Source organism: Lepidochelys olivacea (genome assembly GCF_965140295.1).
Source record: "Lepidochelys olivacea isolate rLepOli2 genome assembly, chromosome: 4".
In the NCBI taxonomy this organism is placed as follows: Eukaryota; Metazoa; Chordata; order Testudines; family Cheloniidae; genus Lepidochelys; species Lepidochelys olivacea.
This window is the reverse complement of record NC_140414.1, coordinates 106,641,455-106,665,493: the sequence shown is the minus strand read 5'-3', so window position 1 is coordinate 106,665,493 and position 24,039 is coordinate 106,641,455. Positions and strand designations below refer to the sequence as shown.

The following is a 24,039-nucleotide window of genomic DNA, read 5'->3' as shown; positions in this document are numbered from 1 at the left end:
ACAGCACATATAATAAGGTCAGCCATGAACTGAAGTAAATTGTACAGCATAGAACATTTTTCTGATCTCAATGAAGAATATGGTGTACGTTTTTAACGGCAAGAGTAACTAACCATTGGGGCAATTTACCAAGGGTTGTGGTGGATTCTCCATCACTGACAAGTTTTAAATCAAGAGAGGATGTTTTTCCTAAAAACTATGCTCTAGGAATTATTTTGGGGAAGTTTTATGACCTGTACTATATAGGAGGTCAGACTAGATGATCACAGTGGTTCTTCCTGGCCTTAGAATCTATTAATATAAATGTGCATTTCCATAATAATTCCAGAAGGATTTATAAAGTAATTAAGATATGCAACACTAAGTATATTGAGAAGGTTACTCTCTGTATTACAACATACCTTCCGACATCATCATCTTTTTCACTTCCTGGAAATGTAAGTTTGGTGATTATTCCTAGGATAAAACAACATCTAGCTAACTCTTCAGTGGCTCTTTTAACGGCTGGGCTAACAGTATTTTAAAAACTTTTCTCAGTAGAGCTTGAAAATGCACAGAGAACTGACATTGTGTGGATAAACAGTAGGGATCTTTATTGGCTTTTCTAAGTAGGGAGTCTAATATAATAAAGGACGTGAGATTTACTAATTCCTAAATTTTAATTCCAACTCTGACACTTTATGATTTGTGCAAACCATAGATTTTAATTGCCGCCTTTCTTTCCTCATCTGTAAGGTGGGGATAACTAATTACTACCATACAAAGGTACTGCAAGGATTAGTAGCAATGATATGGAGATATGCATAGAAATAATTGCTACAACAATTATCACTGGCTTGATGTTTTTTTTTTCTGAAGAGATTACACAACACAATTTAAAGAAAATATTTATTCTCTGGAAATTAGTTTCCATCCCATTCCAGAATAGATGACATACAAAACACAGCAGCCATTACGACACTATTACAGATAATACATTTATTCTTCAGTTCTTGGACCAGTCTCAGTGACTAGTGCAATACTGATTGAACATCAGGTAATAATTTGAATCGAAATCAGAGACTCACAAGTAATGAATTTTAAACGAATGTAATCACACTTCCATTTTATTACAGAAGTTGTGTTTAAGTTAAACAGTGCCATGGTTCAAACAATATGTATTACACATGTAGAAAACACTGAAAGATTATTTATACTTTAGGTGAAATATTTTCACTGATAATCCAACAGCCATAAATTCAGGTAGTTTAACCACAGTTGAAAAGTAAACAATATTCAGTTTGAATTTTTTTTTCAAGCAAGCAGCTTTTTTCCTTACATTTTTAGTACCCTTTGCAGCAACTGTGCAAGCTATGGTCAAACCAGGAGAAGACTTTTTTGCAGTATTTCAGTGAAGATTAAAATAGAACATGTTATTCTCTTATATGGGCACACCCACCCAATACAAAAAACTCTCCCACCACTCCATTTTCATCTATTAATGTGGGAATCCAGTGGTGCATGAGACCTCTGCACTAGAATGAACAACAGTCTTAATGACACAATAAAAGATCAACTATGCAATCATCTTAAGATGACACTGAAAAAAATTATGTGGAAATACATGAATAACTGTAAACAGTAAATTCAGGACCAGCCTCAGACAGACAGCATAAGCACTTTGCTGAAATATCGTCCTTCCCACAAAGATAGGCCCTGATTCAGGAAAACATTTAAGAATGTATTTCACATTCAGCACTCTTAAGCAAATGGGATTTAAGCTGATGCTACAAATTAAGACCAACAAAATAATCAAAAGTGCACTGGGGAAAATAAAAGAAAAAATTACAAACTTGCTTTTAGATTTTACAATCGATCGAACAGAGTAAGTGCAAAGTGAGTGATAGAGGAAACCTTGCTACTGCTACATTCCAGCAGACTATTAAAAATAAAACATTATAAAAACCCATAAAATTGTAGCTTTTCTGTCCTTCCTTTCAGAAAATACAGATTACCAAGACACTTGTATTGAGATGGCAGCTTTCTCTTTCAGAATTAACTTCCTCCAGACTGATGTGTTCAGTGCTAACCACCATGAGACATAACTGTGACATAACGACGACAGTTATGACATCCATTCATATCAGGAAGAGGAACAAGCTAATCACAGAGGACACTGCTTCTGCTTTCATAGAAATATGGCAACAGGAAAAAAATGAGAAAATATGCTTGTTAATTAAATAAGGACAATATTACACTTTATAAAGCTTGATGAAATATGGCAGTTTCCCTTCCCTCCTCAATATTAATGAATTTAGTGCTCCTGAAGGGTACTAGATTGGTAGAGCCTGAACCCTCTCTTTATCCTCAGAAGAGCTATAGCACAGATTGCAGCCTCAATCAATGTCTTGCTCCATCTTGATCTGGTGGGACCACCTCTAAGGGTGAAAGGATAATTTAGTCTCCATGCTCATTTCATTCCTGGCCATTCTGTGATAGGATGAATTAGTGCCAGTTTGATGGGTGGTTTTGTGATTGAGCCATCTGTTCACAAGGAAATTCATTTCACATGTGATTACTGCATAGCCATCAGATAACAACTTTGTCACTACCAAGCTTGTCACATCCAAAAGAGGAACCTAAAGATGAAAGTTTTACCTCACATTCCTGATCATATGAGCTAGCCAGTCCCCTAGATACACTTTCTTTAAATCAATTTCAACCTGTTTAGCGGAGAGAAGATACTGCAAGATTTGTCATCCGATTATCTCATGTTACTTATTCTTATATATTATTAGACAACCACAGTATGTATGTGCACTTTGGTCTCTTTTTACAAGATTTCTCCCATATTGAGAAAAGGGTTCTGGACATACAGAGCATAAGCAAACTGTACTTAACATTTAAATGGTCATTTTCAATTGAAGTACTCTGGTTAGAACACTAACAAAGTCTGCATTCAAAATGATGGGTGAAATCCTGGCCCCACTGAAGTTAATGACAAAACTCCCACTGGCTTTAAATTCCAGGGTTTCATACCAGGAATTTTCTACACTTAAAAACTCTGTTTAATCTTAAATTATGTCATATTACCAGCACATACATAATTGTCATTTAAAAATCAGCAGCTGTATATAAACACATTTCATCGTCTCTACACTGTACAAACTGTACACACACTTTAACAAACAAGCTATTTATGCCTGGAATAATCAGGTTTTTTGACCTGTTTGATCTGTCTCTTACAAATTCAGCTTTAGGTTTCTTCGTGGAGGGCTCTGTTTTTCTGCAGAACTGTATTTAGTTCCTGAATAACATTTGGTGGCAACTTATCAGATTCCAAATTAGATTTGTTTGTTTTGTTCTCATGTTTCTTCAGTGTCCTTGATTCTTTATAGGGACTTTGGTGTAAGTCAGCAATGTCAGCACCTGTGTCCTCAACACAGATCAAGCTTCGATGTTTTTTTACATGGTTTCTCACTTTCTCCTCCTTGTGGTCTAGGCACTGTGCCACGATATGTGCTCTTTCTTTTAAATTCTTTTTTTCTTCCACGATGTCATTTTCATCTTGTTCACTGAATGTCAGCTTTCCATCGTTAATATGCTGAATAAAGACAAGAAATCAGAAACAATGGTTCAAATTAACACAATATTCAATAATATTGAGATTGTGAGTTTTGCTCATTACTTTACGTAACAGCTTACAAGAAAAATCAATTTTGCTGAAGAGCTGGGGCAGCATAGCTAATAGTTCTGGCCACAGTAATGGTGTACGAAGCCATGGCCAGGCCCGACTCGGCATGCACACAGCCCCAAGGAGCGGAGCTGCCCCCACTTTGTCAACTAGGGACTGAGCGCATGGACAGGCACCATAGCAGCAGCAGTCTCTCAGGCACAGCCCCTCCCCGCATCCTGAGCTAGATCCCTCTTGGCACACAGCCCCTAGCTACCTCCTGTCCGCATCCTGAATTACACCCCTGCTGGCACCCTGAGTTACCCCCACCTCTGCACACAACCCCTAGCTACCCCCATCTACCCCCTGCCCCCACACAACCCCGAGGTATCCCTGTCTGCATCCTGGGCTACCTTCTTGCACACAGACAGCCCCTAGCTACCCCCTGCCTGCACCCTCAGTTGGCTGAAAGGCTGAAAGGCTGAAAAGTGAAGATGAGATCAGGATGCGCCTCACTAATGTATGTCCCCAGCTGGAAAAACTGCAAGGAAAAGCAGGCACATCCATCCCATTAAGAAGACTCCTTGTCTGTAAGTTATTTTATATTTTATTACAATATTTGTTCCTTTTCTAATTAGTTGAGAATAGGATTGGGTCTTTACTTACACAGCAGAGAAACTCACATTTTACACTAAAAAAACTGAACACAATGTAACGTTCAAAATTGGACAACCATTTTGTTTTAAAATGAAATAAGCATTTTTAACAAAATTGTTAACATTGTTGTGTTGCTTTTTGTTCAGTTTTATACAAAATTGTGTTTTCCTGTTTGACCACAACACAATTCGCTCTCAACATTTTTTTTAAAGCTTTACGAAAACGGTTTCATTTCAAAGATCTTCAAGCATTTTTTTGAGTGCATATTGCTAGGGATTTCTATTATTACATTAAAATGAAAAGTAAACATGTACATTGTTTATTTACAATATCGCAGTTTATATGTATGTAATAATTAAATTTAATAATTTTCCTCAAGAAGTGTTAATAATGAGCTACAGAGCTTATCGCAAAAAGAAAAGGAGTACTTCTGGCACCTTAGAGACTAACAAATTTATTTGAGCATAAGCTTTCGTGGGCTACAGCTCACTTCATTGGATGCACGCTGTGGAAAATACAGTGGGGAGATTTATATACACAGAGAACATGAAACAATGGGTGTTACCATACACACTGTAACCAGAGTGATCATTTAAGGTGAGCTATTACCAGCAGGAGAGCAGGGGTGTGTGTGTGTGTGTGTGTGAAATAAAACCTTTTGTAGTGATAATCAAGGTGAGCCATTTCCAGCAGTTGACAAGAGCCTATCGTAGTTACACACATGGGCCTCGGGGGAAAAAATTTCAGAACCCCGGCGTAGGGGATTTGAGCATGCCACTGTCAACAGTACACAACTTGTTTGTCTGGTTGGTGCAGTCAAGTGGACAGCACTCTTGGGAAAAAAAAATGTATTCCAGTCCCCTAACTGGGCAAAAGGGAAGGAAAAGGAACAAAATACATAGTAAGGAAGTGAACTCCCATCTCCAAAGCTCAAGCATTCTTTATCTACTAAAGTAGTCTCTACTCAACTTCTTAAATTTCAGCTGAATCAACATTCACACAGTATTTAAAAGAATAATAATATTTTGTCATTGCATTTGGGCAAAATAAACTAATGACATTTTAAAATAGATTTTTTTCCTAAGAAAGAATTGAGAGTTAAGGTTGCTGATACTATAGTTCCCATTCATTATGAGTGAAATTCACCCAGAAGCAACTTCGCTGTGGATGCTAATGGAATTATGGTGTTCTGATACCTGGGGGAACGTCAGCCTTAGAATGACCAAGCATGGGCACTTCATACCCTTGCATGTGCTAAAACTGGCTTATATATATAGGCCAGATCCTTTTCTGGTGTAAGCTGTCATTTCTCTACTGACTTCTACAGAGCTACGACAATTTACACCAGCTAAGGCTCTACCCCTGGCTCTCTGTAGGCCAGCACAGAAATAGGGAGTGATAGCACGGTTAGTGGCTGTAATGTGTTTACGTGTTGACAGTGGCCAAGAATCACTACACAAGTGTGCAAGGGAGTTCAGAAGCTGCCCCAAAACCTCACTGTTGCAGTAGTTCTATCCTGTCTAATAGCGGTGGATGGTCTCATTTTCCATGTATATTAAGAATATAAAGTCTGAACAGTAATTCTGCAAACCTCTACAAACAAAATAGAGTTCAATTAATAAGTATGATGACCCTGAATAAAAAAAATCTTCATAAATACATACAAAATAACTTTTTGGTGTATTCCCTGGGGCTCTTTAAATGAGGAGTTCGATTTTGATCAGAAGATGCAGTAACATGGCTGGAGGGCTTTCTAAATGTCAGCAAGCCATGGTATTAAATTACTGCCTTGAAATTCAATCTGGAAGAATGCATTTTATTTACAACCCCTAGTAAAACCATGTTTCAATTTTGCATCTTCTAAGAAGCAAAATAGTGATTACATTTCTTAAAACACAATATAGCTCCTTGCTAAATTGGGTACAGTGAGCTCTCTTTGTCCTTGTTCTTTCCCAAAGTTGCTCTGACATGAAATTGGAAAAGGCCTAAAACAATAATCACTTTTGAAAAGTATCTTCTGTTTCGAAATACACTACCAGATCCATATATATTCCTTCTACTTAAAGTGGGGCATATCACTCACACAGAGAACTTTTTCAGTGGCACTGGTATAGGCTCAGCACATGTATAATTTATCATTTGCATGTTGTATAAAACCCAGGAAATCGATGAAGCCAGCTGTACAAGGTAAAGAAGGACATAAGACTATACAGAAGATACAGAGCTAAGCAATTTCCCATACTAGTAATGTGCTTCAAACACTAGTCTAAGGTGACCTGTGTTCAGAATTACCATATTGTTCTCCCAGTGATTTCCATATCAAAATGTAACTGTTTTACAATAAAATGATATTTTCCTCTAACTGCCAGCTCTGCAAAAACAATATGGGTATAATAATGATAATCTGGAAGTCAAACTAGGATCCTTTTTCCTTCTGCATATAACCAGTAACAAAGATTGGTCAGACCAAATTATGTCCTCAGTTACATCTGTGCAACACCATTTCTGTCAATGGGATTGCAGAGGTGTAAAATTTAATTTAGTAATAATTCTGATGATGATGTACAAGAATGGACAAATCTATCTTACATGCTGTCTTTTACCTGTGTTGGCTTTTCAAAGCTAACAAGATGAAAAAAAGCAATAACCCCCGTTATCTCCCCCGACCTCACTTTAATCAGCCAAGTAAGTAGACACAATTCAGAATACATACAGAGAGCAGATCCTTTGAGGAAGGTGGTACAATTTTTTACCATTTATGTGATACCGAGTACACTAAATATTAAGAGTGAAATTCAGGCTCTGCTGAAGTTGATGGGAGTTTTGCTGTCAACTAAAATGGAGACAGGATTTTCACCTATTTTTTCCCTTTCATTCCCACAGCAGTCATCCCCGACACAGCTGTCCAGATCCTGTTCCGATGCTGATATCATAGCTATTTTGCAACAGTGCTGGAACATGAAGCTGGTTAATAATTGCTTAATTACTCTAAGTGGGATATTTTTATTTTAGTCATTTGATGTAGTGTAATAAACTTCTAAAAACATTATTATAAGTTAGTGCTTTCAGCACATACTGCTAAAGATGTTGCACATTGGTTAATTCTATTTACCCATTACCTTTCATATTTTTAATTTAAACTTTACTGGTAAATGTTTTTCATACATTTATATTTTGTGCTACATATTTTATTTGTCCATGTGCAGCAAAATTCCTTCAAATACGAATCAGTGCAGAAAAGTATGTCCTGAACTTTGTTGGTATCATTTTCCTCATATAGCCTTTTTTTTTTTAAATTGATCTATGGGTTTCTTAGCAAATCAGCTTTCTGCTACCTTTATACTACTATTATATTAATTTTTTTTTCAATTGCTTCAGTATCAGGAAGCCTGCCAAACTATCAATGGGGCCACTGGACAATCAAGGTGCTAAAGGAAAACTCAAGGAAGACAAGGCTGCTGTAGAGGAGCTAAATGAATTCTTTCCATAGGTCTTCACTGCAAAGGACGTGAGGGATATTTTCACCGGAGCCATTCTTTTTAGGTGGCAAATCTGAGGAACTATTCCAGACTGGAGTGTCAATAGAGGAGGTTTTTGAATAAATAGATAAATTAAAACATTCATAAGTCACCAGGACCAGATGGCATTACTCAAGAAGTTCTGAAGGAACTCAGACACGAAACTTTAGAACTACTAACTGGGTTATCTAACCTATCATTTAAATCAGCCTCTGTACCAGATGATGAAGATAGCTAATGTAAAGTCGATTTTTTAAAAAGGCTCCAGAGGTGATCCTGGCAATCATAGGTCAGTAAGTCTAGCTTCAGTATCAGGCAAATTGGTTGGAACTATAGTAAAGAACAGAATTATCAGACACATAGATGAACACGATATGTTGGGGAGGAGTCAACATGGCTTTTGCAAAGGGAAATCATGCCTCACCAATTTATTAGAATTCTTTGAGGGTCTCAACAAGCATGTGAATATAGTGTACTTGGACTTTCAGAAAGCCTTTGAGAAGATCCTACACCAAAGGCTCAAAGTAAGCAGCCATGGGATAAGAGGCAAGATTCTCTCATGGTTCACTAACTGGTTAAAAGATGGAAAACAAAGGATAGGAATGGTCTGTTTTCAGAAGGGGGGTGCGAAAGGGAAGGGTAAATAGCAGGGTGCCTCAACAATTTGCACTGTTCAACATATTCATAAATGATCTAGAAAGGGGGTAAACAATGAGATGGGAAAGTTTGTAGCTATTCTTTATACAGATCTGAGGACATTACCATCGTGTGTTTAACAGTCTATTGTATCAAAAGGAATGAAAATGCATGCCACAACTGAAATGGTTACCTTCATAAGTTTGGAATCAAATCCTTTGTTGGTTAAACTGAAATGTTATTTTTCCTCCTCCTCCTTTTGAACTATCTCAGTTGCATACTTTAAGACGACTAATTTAGATTCCAACAATATATGCAAAAAATGCTAGTTTACCCTTTCCAATGCTTAGTTTTATTCTAATTTTCTTAAGGTATTCAAACAGGACCTGTGTAGCTCTATTTTTATATATCAAGTTCGATTCTTTTTTATGGCAGAGTTAGTTATTAACATTAAGGTTTCACATCACTATGAGCACTAATTATAATCCTTTTTCTGATATGACTGCCACATGTTTGTCATGACATAATGGAGTTCTTGCCAACAGGGCACAACAAAATCAAGGTGGTCCTGGTAATGTTTAGATTCAAAATTATGTAGTTCAAGAAAGAAAGGTAAAATCTTTACTTCCAAAAAATGCTCAATCTCCAGCTAGCTTAAAGATAGTATAATAAACATTACATTGTACTTGTGACATCAAGCAAAAGGAAAGTATGAAAACAAGATTATGGGGTTCCTTCAATTGCATGGTAAGTTTCTCTTTTTTACAGGAAAAAATATTTTAAATGGTAGGAATAAAAGGGGTTATTGAATAACTATAGAACAAGGTAAATTTAAAGGAGGTCTTTGAATGAGTAAAGGAGATTGAATAAAAAAAAAATAGAGTTAACAGAACTCAGTGTCCATTTAGGAAGCAATGTCAGAATTGCCTGAAGAGACTGACTAACTGTATCACACATGCATCTGCCTCAGGGAGGCAGTATGGCTTAGTGGATAAAGCATTAAACTCTGACTTTGGAGACCTGGGGTCTATTCTTAGTTCTGTGAGTGGGTTGCCTTGAACAAGTCACTTCACCTCCTTGTACTTCAGTTTCTTGATCTGTAAAATGGGGAAAAGGATGCTTACCCGCTTGTTAAGTGCTTTGAGGCCTACTGATGAAAAACATACAACAGTTAGTTGTTATTACTATTATGTAGGGTCAATGGTAGCAACTGTTCTGTTCCACACTCAAAATGTTCCCCATTCCTATGTTCTACCTCAGTGCTCCTTTTTTGGGTGCTAATGGTTCATCCGATAAATCACTTATGTTAAGACTGAGAAACACCATTCATCTGAGAAGTCTAGTGGCACTTGAGTAAGTCACTGCAAACAGCTGTTACCATTGCTCCAGACTTCTTATTCTGTAAGCCTTGTGGCAAATTGCTGGCACTACTTTGATGGGTCTCGCGCTCTCTCTTCTTGGGGACGGTTCAGGGCACCATTTCTCACCCCTGGACTGGGGTATTAACTGCTCTACTAGTGTTCTACAGGAGGGAAGTGGAGAGGGAGGTACCCGGGCCCACCCTCTACTCCGGGTCCCAGCCCAGGGATAGCAGTAAACTGCTTGAACTAGCAGTTCCTTCCCCTGGACTACTTCTCTCCCCTGCCCTTCAGCTTGTGGGGCTTCCTGCCCTCCCTCTGCACAAACCAGGTGTCCCTTTACCTAGGGTCTTGGTCTTCTTAGCCCACCACAGCACTTCTCCAAACTCTCCTCTGCTTCCCTCCAAACTGCTCTCTGCTCCAACACCAATCCACTCTGCTTCAACTCCTCCAAACTGCTCTCTACTCCAACACCAATTGACTCTGCTTCAACTCCTTTCCTTGTCTGATTGAAGCAGGGGAGTTTTATCAGGTGACTGGCTTCAGGTGCTTTAACTGGCTTCCTGTGCTTTAATTAATCTATAGCATACTTTCTTCCCTCTGCAGGGAATAAGACTTCTAACACTCTCCTACTGCCTTCTGACCATGCTGTATCACAACCTAATAATGTTATAATTGAAATGTACAGCATTTAGTTCCATCTTAACTTAATTTTCAAATGGAGCTCTTTGCTACTAATATTTTAGGATAGATACCTAAAAGTGCAAGGCTGCTTTGGAGACAGGAAAATATATGGTACAGTACACACACAAAGCTATATCATCAAGGACTTTATTTAAAAAAAATCCTTATTAATTTGTAGTAACATTCATGGTAAAAATCCCATTTAATTCTAATGGGTGGCTCTTACTAAACAAATCCAGTGTTAATTTACCAACTTGCCACAGGGCTAGCTCATAATGCATTTAATTACATTGTCGTAACTATTCCTTTAATGGCAAAGCAATACAAAGGACACTAACATTAGAAACATCTACATCTCACATTTATCCAACTCCAGAGAGAGTATTGCTCCTGGACTATCTAAAAAGGACAACAAAATATAGCATTGTAATTAAAGTTCAACACAAACTTTAACCACCAGCTTACCTCTGCATTTCCTCTGGTTTTAGAAGTATTTTTCTCCTGCTGAATGGGAATTAAAGGTAAGCCTCCAATCTTTGGATTTTTAGTGATAGACTGTTTTCTTGCTTTTCCAGCTGGTGGCCATATATCACTGTGCTGTTGAAACAAAAATTCCTTACTCTTGGCATTCCTTACTCTATACACTGCTTTTTATGTACAAAATTGCCTTAGTAAGCCTATATACTATGTTGTACTATCGCTCCACATAAAACAATGACTTTTTTTTTTTAAGATAACAGGAGCATGTTTTTTTTATAATTATGTTGATGCTTCTACAAATGCATCAGAAGTATTGCTGGAGGACTGCAAGATGCTAAGTGAACAGAGCTTTAAGGTCTTAGTATACTATGTTCCAGAGGTGTTCCCTCCACACTATATATCAAAACATATCTATTGGCAATAGAACAAAAAATCAACATTTAGGAAAACAAATGTGTCTATTTTGCTTTCTAGCTCCAAAATTCTACATAAATTGTATATATAAATACAATTATCTGACCCAATATGAAAGTAAATGTTTAAATGTAAGGGAACATTTATACCCCTAATTTATTACTATAAGTTATAACTATACTATAACTATTACTATAAGTTGTCATAACAGTTATGGTTCAGACTTCCAAGGAACTTCAGGGGATTTAGTCATACATCTTCCCCGCCCATCCCAAAGGATTAAATGTACTCAGTAGAAAATCTTTAAAAATCTTAACCTACAACATGTAATCTCCTCATGGCTGAAACATAAAACAGGTATCAGAGGGGAGCTGTGTTAGTCTGGATCTGTAAAAGCGGCAAAGAGTCCTGTGGCACCTTATAGACTAACAGACGTATTGGAGTATTAGCTTTCGCGGGTGAATACCCACTTACATTGGTGGACGTGCAGGTGAATGAACCGGTGATGGTGTGGCTGATCTGGTTAGGTCCTGCGATGGTGTCGCTGGTGTAGATATGTGGGACATATCTGGGACATATCTACACCAGCGACACCATCACAGGACCTAACCAGATCAGCCACACCATCACCGGTTCATTCACCTGCATGTCCACCAATGTAATATACACCATCATGTGCCAGCAATGCCCCTCTGCTATGTACATCGGCCAAACTGGACAGTCCCTACGTAAAAGGATAAATGGACACAAATCAGATATTAGGAATGGCAATATACAAAGACCTGTAGGAGAACACTTCAACCTCCCTGGACACACAATAGCAGATTTAAAGGTAGCCATCGTGCAGCAAAAAAAACTTCAGGACCAGACTTCAAAGAGAAACTGCTGAGCTTCAGTTCATCCTCAAATTTGACACCATCAGCTCAGGATTAAACAAAGACTGTGACTGGCTAGCCAACTACAAAAGCAGTTTCTCCTCCTTTGGTGTTCACACCTCAACTGCTAGAAGAGGGCCTCATCCTCCCTGATTGCACTAACCTCATTATCCCTAGCCTGATTCTTGCTTGCATATTTATACCTGCCTCTGGAAATTTCCACTACATGCATCCGATGAAGTGGGTATTCACCCACGAAAGCTTATGCTCCAACACGTCTGTTAGTCTATAAGGTGCCACTGAACTCTTTGCCGATAAAACAGGTAGACAGCAAGTAGAAACACCATTTCTTTGGGTGAAGGGATTAATTACATTTTAGTATAAAGAATTATGGGTGGAATTCACTAGGGAGACTTAGGCATTGCAATAAGTAAGCTGTAGCTCACGAAAGCTTATGCTCAAATAAATTGGTTAGTCTCTAAGGTGCCACAAGTACTCCTTTTCTTTTTGCGAACACTCACCTGGTTTCAGATGAAGCTTTTCTACTGTGTGGAAATAATCATTGAGGCAGGAGGACTTGAACTTGGGTCTCATGCCTCCCAGGTGTGTACCCTAACAATTGGGCTATAGAGTCACACTAACTTCCTTGGTGTCCAATGAATATTTAATTATTTAAACAAAGTGAGACAGTTTTAACATAGGAGATTGAGGGAGACCCACCCCAACGTGGCCAATAGCCCAGTGGTTAGGGACCACACCTAAGAGGTGGGAAACCCCATTTAAAATCCCTTTGTCAAATCAGCTCAACAGAGTTTTCAGTCCAGGTCTCCCACACCCTGAATGCTCTAAGCATTGGGCTAAAGGACAAACCACTCTTCCTCCTGCTTAGTGTGGGTTTAGGCATGCTTTGCACAGTCTACTGGAATGGGCCCCAAAAGTAAGATAGGTGTGGGGGGAAATGCCTATGTTGTGAATTCGGTTGAGAGTTAGGCACTGGGCAGTGGCAGGAGTTAGATGGCTGTGCGCATGCCCAGCTGGTGACTTTAAGGTGGTCAGGTGGAGCCTGAATGTGGGACTTCAGATCTTAAGTCCCCCTTGTGAATCCCACCCCGTGTGTCTGTAACAGTTTTAACTGAATAGTAAATAATAAATTATGAATATTTGCAACTCATTAGGCAAAATTAAAATTTACTTATTCATAGTTCTGACTCATCTAGGTGGCTCTTGTCAACAGAAATATATCAAAACATCTTTGTCTTTTCAGAAGAGAACATATAATATATCCAGTCTACCTTGTAAATATTATTCAAGAGCGAAGAGTCTGTAGATTGGTCTTGCAAAGCACAAAATGCAGGCATAAGAGAAAGAGTACGTGCTTGCTGCCATAAGTACATGGCCTCTAAATTCAGACAAGATATGTTTATCACCCAGGCTTATAACTTGGAGATCATCTTTCACTCTTCCTTCTCAGCATGCCCAAATATTGCAGTTTCTTCCTCCACAGCATATTATAATTAAAGAACTGTAACCATTCCTCAGTTACGCCATTAGTCCCTGATGGATTCAACGAGGTGGAAAGTCTCTGGGAAGGTTGAGCTCAGAGAAACAGGCAGTGTTTGCATTGCATTTATCCGATGGATGCAGAATGTTATTTCAAAGCAACTGAAGAGAGAATTTCTGATGCTCAACTTACAATGATTTCTGAAATTCTTCAAGAGTTTTCTAAACTTTTAAAAATTCTCCATGGAATATACTGCAAGAATTCTGCATGTATTTGTTTAGTTTAAAAGGGTCACATATTCAACTGGCTTTCATAAAGAGGTTTTGCACTCCAAATAACAAATTTTCTTTCTAAGCAAAGAAACAAGGTTCCCTTATTTGCAGTATTAAGCAGAATTACTGCCTACGTACTTGAAGGTGTATCTTCATCAGGGTGCTAATTTTGGCTTTACTTGTCAGCCCCATGATGTGCTCAGAGGAATACATGCACACAGAAATTAGAATTGGAAAAGATCTTTTTTCCTCATCTTCCCATCAATACCTTATTTCCTAGATAACTATGTTAAGTGTCTTTTGTCCAGACTAGTTTTATTAAATTCAAGACTGGACTTGAGCCATATCCCATGGGATGACCATGCCACACGCTTAAGGAAAACTATGATCCTATTTTAGGCTTTTTTTTTTTTTTTTTTTTTTTTTTTTACTGTTTACCAATCAAAATACAAAATTAATAATTTCCATACTAACCCAAACTTCTCCAATTGAAGCCAGAAAACTAGAATAATTAGGTTATAGTGGGATAAACTTTACAACACTATGGTACCTACCTCATCAGAGGAGGGAAAAAGAAAAGGATTAATAAGTAATATCTTCCCTGAATACCACACTGTTCAGCTAAAGAGCAAAAGTTTCTACGGAGTAAGAGAAAATGGGTCTATCACCAAGTTAGGCTTCTTCCTCTTCTAACGGCAAAGACTCTACCTTTGGATAATTTAATGCAAATATCTTGACACCTATATGCCTTCTTTACATTCATCTTGAAGTTCAAATCTAGGTTCATCACACTATTCAAACAAATGAACCCTACTGTCTAAAAATCTATCCACAGAAATGTGTTCAGATATCATGCCAATGCATCTTGTATAAGAACAGAAAGCATAATAATTTTAAACATGGTCATCATTGAAATGCTGATTCAGGATAACAAATCCAGCTTACATACTTACAATGTTTTTTCTAATATATAGTGGTGATGAGGATTAACTTCATACCAGAGACAAACACTTGCATGTACAAAGCATTCTGAGATTTTATGATAATCTTTTGGAACATGAGTTATTACATCTTCAAGTACTGATTTTACTGCAAATAATATTTTACCATGGAAAAATAGATCAGTGGTGTCTCATTACCATGTAATGGCACAAATAATTCATGGTGTTGCTACATCTGCTAAAGATCAGAATGCTGAATAAAATTCTTCCCTTAATACAGCCTGTTAATATTGTTAATTTATATACTGCATATCATGAGTAAGGCTGCGATTTAGTCGTGGCGGTCATGGAATCTGTGACTTCCAAGGCTGTGAGCGGGCAGCGGGGGGGACACCTGGAGCTCCCAGCAGCCGCGAGCAGTAGGGGGAGCCCCCGCAGCTCCCAGACACTGCAGGAGGCAGGGGGGACCCCTCAACTTGGAACTGCCAGCAGAGAGGGGACCCTGGAGCTACGAGCCCCCATGGGTGGTGGGGGCCCCTGAAACTCCCAGCCTGCCCGCAGCTGACCAGGCTCCCCACTTTGCCATGGATATTTTTAGTAAAAGTCAGGGACAGGTCACAGGCTTCTGTGATTTTTCATTATTTGCCCTATCCGTGACTTTTACTAAAAATATCCGTGACAAAATCTTAGCCTCAATCATGAGTAATGAGATGACAGTTTTCAAAAAAAAATAAAATAAAATAAAAAATTGAGGAATATGCTGAAGTTGGGGGGAAAAATGTAGCACCATGCATTCTTCCATTTAAACAATCCCCAAAAGATATGAACTGCTTCTGTAAGTCTTCATTCCAGATTGATTTAATGAATATGTTTCACTCCATACTTGCTGGTCAGAGTTGTAACATTATCTTTCTTGTGATCTTGAGTCAATAGGACTTGAACAGAGTTACTAAGCTTTGGATAAGTTGTTTTTAAGCAACCTATGTCAATAACCTGTGAACCTATTCATTGAGACCCTGCCCTTGTTATCCCCATAAGATGTATTTCCAATTTGGTAGCTGTTTCCATGGAAACCACAAGTGTTACTTCGCCTGGAGGAGCTGAATAAGACAAGGTTTTGAAAAGTCTGTTGCTTCCGAGATGGGCATTACACATCCCACTTCCACTATTTACAAAGGTCAAAGACACACTCTCCCTCAAAGTATATGATTATATAGTATGTATTGCAATAATCATGTGTCCATTCTGTATTATATACTCAGAACACAAGCAGGATAATCATATATACTAATTTTTACGACAGAAGGTACATTAACAATGAAATAATTTTTTTAATAGAATGACAGCCTGCGAGGGCTGCTAACTATTACATTCTCAACCTTAATATTGCTATAAGTGCACACGACACAGTAAATTCTAAACAATTTATGGCTCCCGCTGCAATTGTACCTCCTTGAATATACCGCATTGTATTGTTTGATATTGCTGTATAATGACTTCCATATGAAGAAAAAGGAAGCCAAATTTAACAGCGTCATCTACTTCCACATTTGTCACATGTTTATTTTCTCATCTTCTCCCCAGGGGAGCAGTGGAATGTTTTGGTTTGGAATTTATATACACACACACATTGCCATATGTTTATGTTAGAGAAGGAAAGGTCAAAGAAACGTGCCTTGCATTTAGAGGGAAAGGTGGTGAGGTTTGTGATGGTCCTTACTTCCTGTGAGAGTTCATTCTTCATTCTTGGGTGAGCTCCTGAGAAAGCTCTGCACAGACAAGCTTTACCCTTGTTATAAAGAGTCCTAAAGACCATCTTCAGGTTAAAAAAATAATCACCTTTGATCAAATAGAGTGAACATTGTGAAAATCTCCTCTCCTCCTGTTCAGCCATGGTGTAGGTAGTGACAGGGTGTTTGTCAGTAGTGGCAGGGGATGGGCCATCTCATGTGGGGTTGGGGCAGTAGGAAATACCTACCCTAAATCCCACTTAGTGGTGTAAGGACATAACCAGGTATGAAAATATCCCAGATGTAGGTGGCCATTTCTGTACCTACTTCCTGTCCACATCCCATTTATCCCTTGGCTATGCACGGGTTTGCTGCTGCTGCTTTTCAGTGCTTTATGTTCAGTTGGTGCCCTTTTTACAAAAGTCAGGAAGGGTTTTTTCTGCCCCTCCAGCTGATGAGCAGAGTGAGAGTTTTTAGCCTCTCTTCACCCAAAGAAACTTGGGAAAATTAGCTAGAGAGAGAGTTTATTTTGTCCAATTTTATTTTGCTTATTACAACTGCATGGCAGGTTTCCAGTGTGGGACCAGTAGTGTCCAGAGCTGCCATTGCAATACAGAGTGGGAGATGGGCTACATTTGGCTGGTGGAATTGCTGTGCAAGCTAAGGGAGGGGAAGAGCAAGCTTCTGTATCTTACACAGAAAGAGGCACCTCATCATCTTTCACATAAGGAAAGGGGAGAGGAGGATTTGGCAGGTTGGGTGCCAGATTTCTGGGATGGTTCCACGTAAGGTGTCTCTTAAGCATTTCGCATGGCCTCCATGGCCACATCTTGGTGAAATGCACTGGACGTAAGCCACTGGGTAGTTTTACTTAAAGTGGTATAGGGGAAAATGCACTTGAAATCCTCTCCTGGTTGCGCTGCAACCATGTTATGCAAATTATAGAGGTCTTAGCTGTAATCATGGATGTGGTGTGATGCTAACTGTGATGCTTATGTGACTGCTGCATCTGTTTCAATACTTTCTTGAAAAAGAAAATGTGCATTTTGCTCTAACTAGCATTACAACAGCCCCCAGCAAAACAGGCAGCATGTTCTCCCTCTATATGCATCCGATGAAGTGAGCTGTAGCTCACGAAAGCTTATGCTCAAATAAATTGGTTAGTCTCTAAGGTATCACAAGTACTCCTTTTCTTTTTGCGAATACAGACTAACACGGCTGCTACTCTGAAACCTATATGGTGACAGTGCACCAGACTGGAAGCCAGGAGGTCTCAAGTTCTATACCCATCAGTTAACTGGGGTTATAAAGATATTTAGCATTGGTGAAACCTGAAAACAGACAGAATTTAAAACACTGGCTCCCACAGGCAGACAAGACGCTGCAGTCACACTCAATACAAGGATGACATTTGCAAACACCTCACCTCTGGCATCTAAAATATCACTTTTCTCTTAGCCCTGTTGAATTTTTAATATTTCCCTACAAGTAAGTATTATCCCATTTTGGTACGCAGGGGCAAGACATGTCTAAGTGACTTAGCGTCCTTTGGACTTACAGTCCTAAGTGCCTATATCTCTTGAGCATGCGACTTAGGCGCTTTTGAAGATTTTACATTAGGAGAATAAAACTGAGAAAGGCTAAGGACAACATTTTCAAATCTGCTTACTTAAAGTTTTCTATTTCTGAAAAATAGCTAAATTTTCAGAAGTGCTGAACACATGCTACTCCCAATACTCGGCTCCTCTGGAGATCAAAAACACATAGCTGCCTAAATATGGGTACAGGCACCCAAATTTAAATGTTGTCTGATATTTCCGAGCTTCAGTGACCTAATCTGTAAAATGTAATACTTCCCTATGAAGGAATCACACAGTCAACGTTTGTCAACTGTTACCTGCAGTGACTTCGCCAAGAAGCATCCTGAATCCTCATGGAAAAAAGTAGAAGCAACTCTGACGCAAATATATCACCATTTTCAAAATTCCCATTACATGGTCGTGTGTACAGCTCTCCACTCTGGGTGAAATGTTCCCGCATCTTTTAATCCCTCTCACCACTACCCAAGCACATTAAAATCCTTTTGTATGGATGTATTCTTGAGCTACCACTCAAAACCATACCCCTCCTTCCCTACAACTTAGTAGCAGGTATCTCTCTATTTGACTTAAGAAATGGGTGAAATCCTGGCCCCACTGAAGCCACTGGGGCCAGGATTTCACCCAATATGTTTACTGGTGACAGGCAAGTGGGTTGCCTCTCTTTGTCCAGATTCTCTGTAACACAAAAGAAAACCCAGGAGAACTCTATGAACTCCTCCAAAAAAACCTACAGCTCAAATGTGAACCAGTTATTACCTATCACTTGTAAGCACTTGAGCTATAGCCCATACATGGGCTAAGTCCACATCTTCTTGCAGTTGTATACCTCAAGCATTTCAGTACCTTACTGGCTTCACAGCATTGTTCTTTTTGCTACAATATATGGTGCATTCAGAACATCCATACATATATTTGTTTAATTGTTTTTCAGATAAGTACAAATTACTGGTGAAACTCAGTGATTCACCGCTAAATATGAAAATGTAGAGAATTTTTAAAAATAGTTATTTCCTCTGAACAAAGCATTACCTGTGCATTGAAAATACTGGTCATCCACTCCATCTGTGTATCCTGTCCATCACAACACATGTGCCTACAATACAATATGTGGTATCATTAAAATAAACAACAGCTTAATGAAGTATCTAACTGTAGTTGTCACATACCACAGAAGCAGTTCTTGTTTTGACATTCAAAACCTGCTTGGATTTCTCTTAATTATTTAATGTTGTTAGTATTTTATTATTTATATTTTACACATAAGAACTTTTAAAATATATATTAAATATATATTATGAAAAGACTGAGGGCAATGTATATAGGATCCAATTCAGGAATCTGTCCTTATTCTACAAAAACTGATGCACCTGTTTAACTTTAAGCATGTGCTTAGTTCCTTGGATTTCAAATCACAGTTTTAAGCCTGTGCTTTGGGGCTTCGCTGAACGGGGATCTTAGCAAGGATACAAAACTGACAGCTTAAACTAAAAGTTATTGCAACAAATCAACTAATATTTTTTGGTAAAGGGTAAAAATGAAACAAAAACAAGAAACACACACACATTAGGTTTCAAGCACACTATTTAAAAAATTTTGACATTGAACAGGCAAAAACACATCTGTTGGTGTTGATTACTTACCAGTGTTGCTTTTCAGAATATACTGTAAGACCCCAGCTGAAAAAAATAAAACTCCACATTAAAAATAAATATTTATTTATTTACCAGAAACCAAAGCCATAACTTTGAATGCTAGCTTCAGGGTGCTTGCTGAATATTCCATAGGGAAGTTAATTTTACATAGAGATTACACCTCAAAAGCTATTGCAAGAAGTTTAATGTATGGTTCTAATCTGAAAAGCATTCTCATTTAAAATGGCCTTATGGGGTTCCATGTTTACTGTCTCAAAGCTTTTGATATCAACTATGCTCTATTTACAAGTTGTGACAGGACCTTTTTATCTGAGTAGCATGTCTGCCGACTCAGTCAAGCTAGGCTCCTTTCACCTCACGAATCATCAAAACAGCAACAAAGTTCAATAGATCCAATTATGCTCTCAGTTATCTCTGTGCTACCCCATACATTTTACAGTTTCAGTAACGCCTATGCAACCTCATGGAGTTATACATGTGTAATTCGTTGGAACTTATTAGGAATTCTTTGATGACATACAAAATGGAATAGCATCCAGCTCATTCAGCCTTAGCTGTGTAAGTTCTGCAAGGCTGCCGAGAGTTTAAAATAAGCATTTTTGTCACTAAAGTAAGAAAAACTATGACTGAATACACACAAGGAACACAGCTGAGACAATAGACATTTTTACATGTTCACTTTCAAGAGGAACACTGATATTTAGTCCTCTACAAACACAAATTAATGACTGAGATCCTTTGATGAAGGTGCTAGTATTCCTACTAGCAGTGATAGGGACATGGATTTGAAGCAGGTAGGGCAAGTAGTGAGGGCAGCCAAGTGAAGACTTGGTTTCTAAAATGAAGTCAGACAATATAATCTAAAATATGGCTCTGCCCCATTTCCAGTGGTGAGAGAAACAAGATTGATCAGCTGAGAGTTTGTAAGGGACTGGAAGGCTGGGGTAAGAAGAATGAATCACAGAGTGGAGAAAAAAAAAAGGAAGGAGTTATGGGACCAGACAATAAGATGGCAGAACGAGCAAAACAGAAGGAAAGACAAAGTCAGCGAGAGCAAGCGAGTGCATGCATACACTGACACACACAATATGGCAGAAAAGTTGAAAGGACAACCATAGGGCTCTTTGAAAATGAGCAACTCTGCAGTGAGAGACCTTGGTTTGATGCCAGCTTCTCTCAACTCTGAGGCCTGGGTGTGCCCTAAGGGACAGCGCGCTCTGCCTCTGAAGACAGGAGACCTACTAGTCTGCAGCAACTAACCTGACTCAGTAAGAAGTGCCACTGAATGGCTCACATAGAAAGAAAAAAGTCACAGCAATATGGAACCTGGAGAAGGAAAATCCTCCAGTGTGGACCCAGGGACTGGCACCAAAGGTCAGGACAAGTAATCTTTTTTGGCACACTAAAGATGTGTCCACCATTGGAATGCAGGATATACGCTATAAGACTAAATTGAGCTAGTAACAGTTACAGCCACAACAGAAAACACACTTCAGATTAAGAAAACCAATCAATAAAGTAATTTTCTAACACAGAAGAGTTAACACGGAACACAGGAACAGACAGCATCAGAACAAGTAATATTATAGAGTGCAATTCCATTCAGAATAGGGAACAGACTTCACTTGGCTTCCTGATTTTGTGTGTGTGCGCACGCGTGTGTCTGTTCCATCACAAAACTCAAGTATTTTGCTATACAGAACATAATCCAGTTGCTTTTCTAATCTTACTTTGTTGGTGGCTTCATTTTCTTCTTCACTCCAAGGTAAAGTTTCAGAGAACTGAGGGGCAGCACTTTTTCAGGTTTGCTACTCTGTGAATGAACATAAGTTTCTAATTACTGCACTAGAAATTTACAAAACAGAATGGTTTATAAATGCTCAATCCCCTTTTTAATTCTTTGGCGGTTCTCTATTCTTATCTTTTCATTATGGGTCACTATTTCTAATTTTTCTACCTCCCCCCTATCACCTTTGGGAAAATAATCAATTACCTCATACAGACCTAGTATAATTATATATGTGTAAAAGGTACATGTGTTTCACAGCTCCAGCTCGAGGCTAGGAGATTGAAGTGAAGTTGAAAAATTCTCCAGTAGAAAAAAAGAGGCACATTTGAGTGTCTCATACATGGAGCATAAAGCCACACTGATTTAGTATTTGTGGTTCAGCACTTTTAGACCTCCATTCAGCATAAGTTAAAGTGTGCTTAAAGTTAAATACGTATTCTTTGCTGAACCAGGGTCTTAATTTTTCTATGACCAGACAAATGCTTCCAGTCTCTCACTCTCAACCCTGGGGGGGAATAGAAATAGAACAGTTAGATTTTAAAGAACACGGTTGTTTGTACAAAGGAACTTCCATTCAAAATTGTAAAAATGCAGAAAGTTAAGAGTAAATTGTTATTTTTTTCTCTGAATAGGCAAAGTGATAAACTTTACATACAGGCAAAGCCAACTTAGCACACATCCCTACCTTCACCTATTGCCTGCATCAACACAGATTCCCTGAGCCTATTTTTCCTAAACCTAGAATTCCAGTATGGCAGCTGAATGAATAAGTACCTGTACAAAATATATTTCTAAGCTAGCTCCATTACAGTGCAATTTGAATTAACATTTCCTCTTAAAGAAAAGAATGCATCTCCAGCAACAAACTTAATTTGTTGTTAATGAGCATTCATTAATTATATCTAATTAGTACTTGTTCTCCACCTGCAAATACCAACCCCCTCAACTACTCTTTTCTAAATAGCACTTAAAATTAAGTTATAATAATTACAAGTACAAAGACAACTATCAAATGACAGCCAAAGACAAATAGTTTCAGGTATCCTGTCAGAACAATTTTTCCATGATTTACTCATTTTTTTTAACTTAAATTCTATAAAGCCATTTAAAGCTCATGCAGTATTTTACCAATTAATAGAAAATGTCACCTGAGTTTAGAAATATATTAAAAAAACAAAACCAAAAACAAATAAACAAAAAACTTGTGAAACAGAACAGTTTAGTAACTGGAAACAAAAAGTTTAAGGCAATTTATACTAATCCTCTCAAACTCTTGCCAAGGTGCTAAGTAAGGTTTTAGGAGTATTAATTAATGCTTACATATGAGCCAATTTCAGCTTTTAGCACTAATTAATTAGACACTTTCTGACACAGAATGATAGGGTTGGAAGGGACCTCAGGAGGTCATCTAGTCCAACCCCCTACTCAAAGCAGAATCAATCCCCAATTTTTGCCCCGATCCCTAAATGGTCCCCTCAAGGACTGAACTCACAACCCTGGGTTTAGCAGGCCAATGCTCAAGACACTGAGCTATCCTCCCCTCCTGTGGTCATTCTACTTAAGAAATATATCTAAGGATTCATAAAACAAAGACATAGTATTTCATCTACATAATCTTACATTAGCTATTAACGCATTAAGCTCTTCTCTAAGAAAAGGAGGCTATTTCCCCAAGGTACTTTAGGGAAAGTACAGTACATGTATAAATCTGCTGCACAAACAAAAACAGGATCAAGACCGAAAAAGCAATACTTTATTTAAAAGGTATTCTTTACCAGAAGCTGGCAATGTTAAAGTTAATCAAATAAACTAATCATAAATACAATACATGATAATGGGTAAGTTACTTAGTTTTATAATTTTGTATAAATTGCACACATTCAAAAGCATTCTGCAAAGTACTAAAAACCTCTGATATATTATGGACCCAATGTGGCAAAGCTTTTAACACATGCTCAACTTTCTACATGTGGCTAGCCCTGTTAGCCAATGAAATTGCTCATGTGTAGGAAGTTAAGCACATGTATCTTTGCAAGACTGGGCCTAAGCCAATAATATAGGTTTACTTTTCTGCTTTTATTATTAAAAAGTTAAGTAACAACTTCATACTTTTTTCAGGAGGGGAATAGGGAAGAAAAGGAAAGAAGATAACATTCACAAAACAGTACACAGAAAAGAGAGAAAATACTAGAGTGAAAGATGTTATTTTCCAAAACTCTTCTATCATGACACTTTTAACAAAAATATTTTTTTAAAAAAGTTATTGTACTCTTGTACCT

General features: G+C 38.1%; 1 protein-coding gene across 1 annotated transcript in view; it reads right to left on the bottom strand.

Annotated features, from left to right (window-relative positions):
* Positions 1-874: 874 nt before the first annotated feature.
* Positions 875-24,039, bottom strand: part of ARAP2 (ArfGAP with RhoGAP domain, ankyrin repeat and PH domain 2) — a 195,656-nt gene continuing 172,491 nt past the window's right edge. Inside the window, exons 29-33 of the mRNA XM_084625426.1 lie at positions 21,702-21,784; positions 19,960-19,995; positions 19,349-19,412; positions 10,971-11,102; positions 875-3,583 (exon numbers count right to left, since the gene is read on the bottom strand). Of these exons, the coding sequence (XP_084481552.1) occupies positions 3,236-3,583; positions 10,971-11,102; positions 19,349-19,412; positions 19,960-19,995; positions 21,702-21,784 (663 nt within the window). The 3' untranslated portion in view covers positions 875-3,235. The remainder of the gene's footprint in view (positions 3,584-10,970; positions 11,103-19,348; positions 19,413-19,959; positions 19,996-21,701; positions 21,785-24,039) is intronic.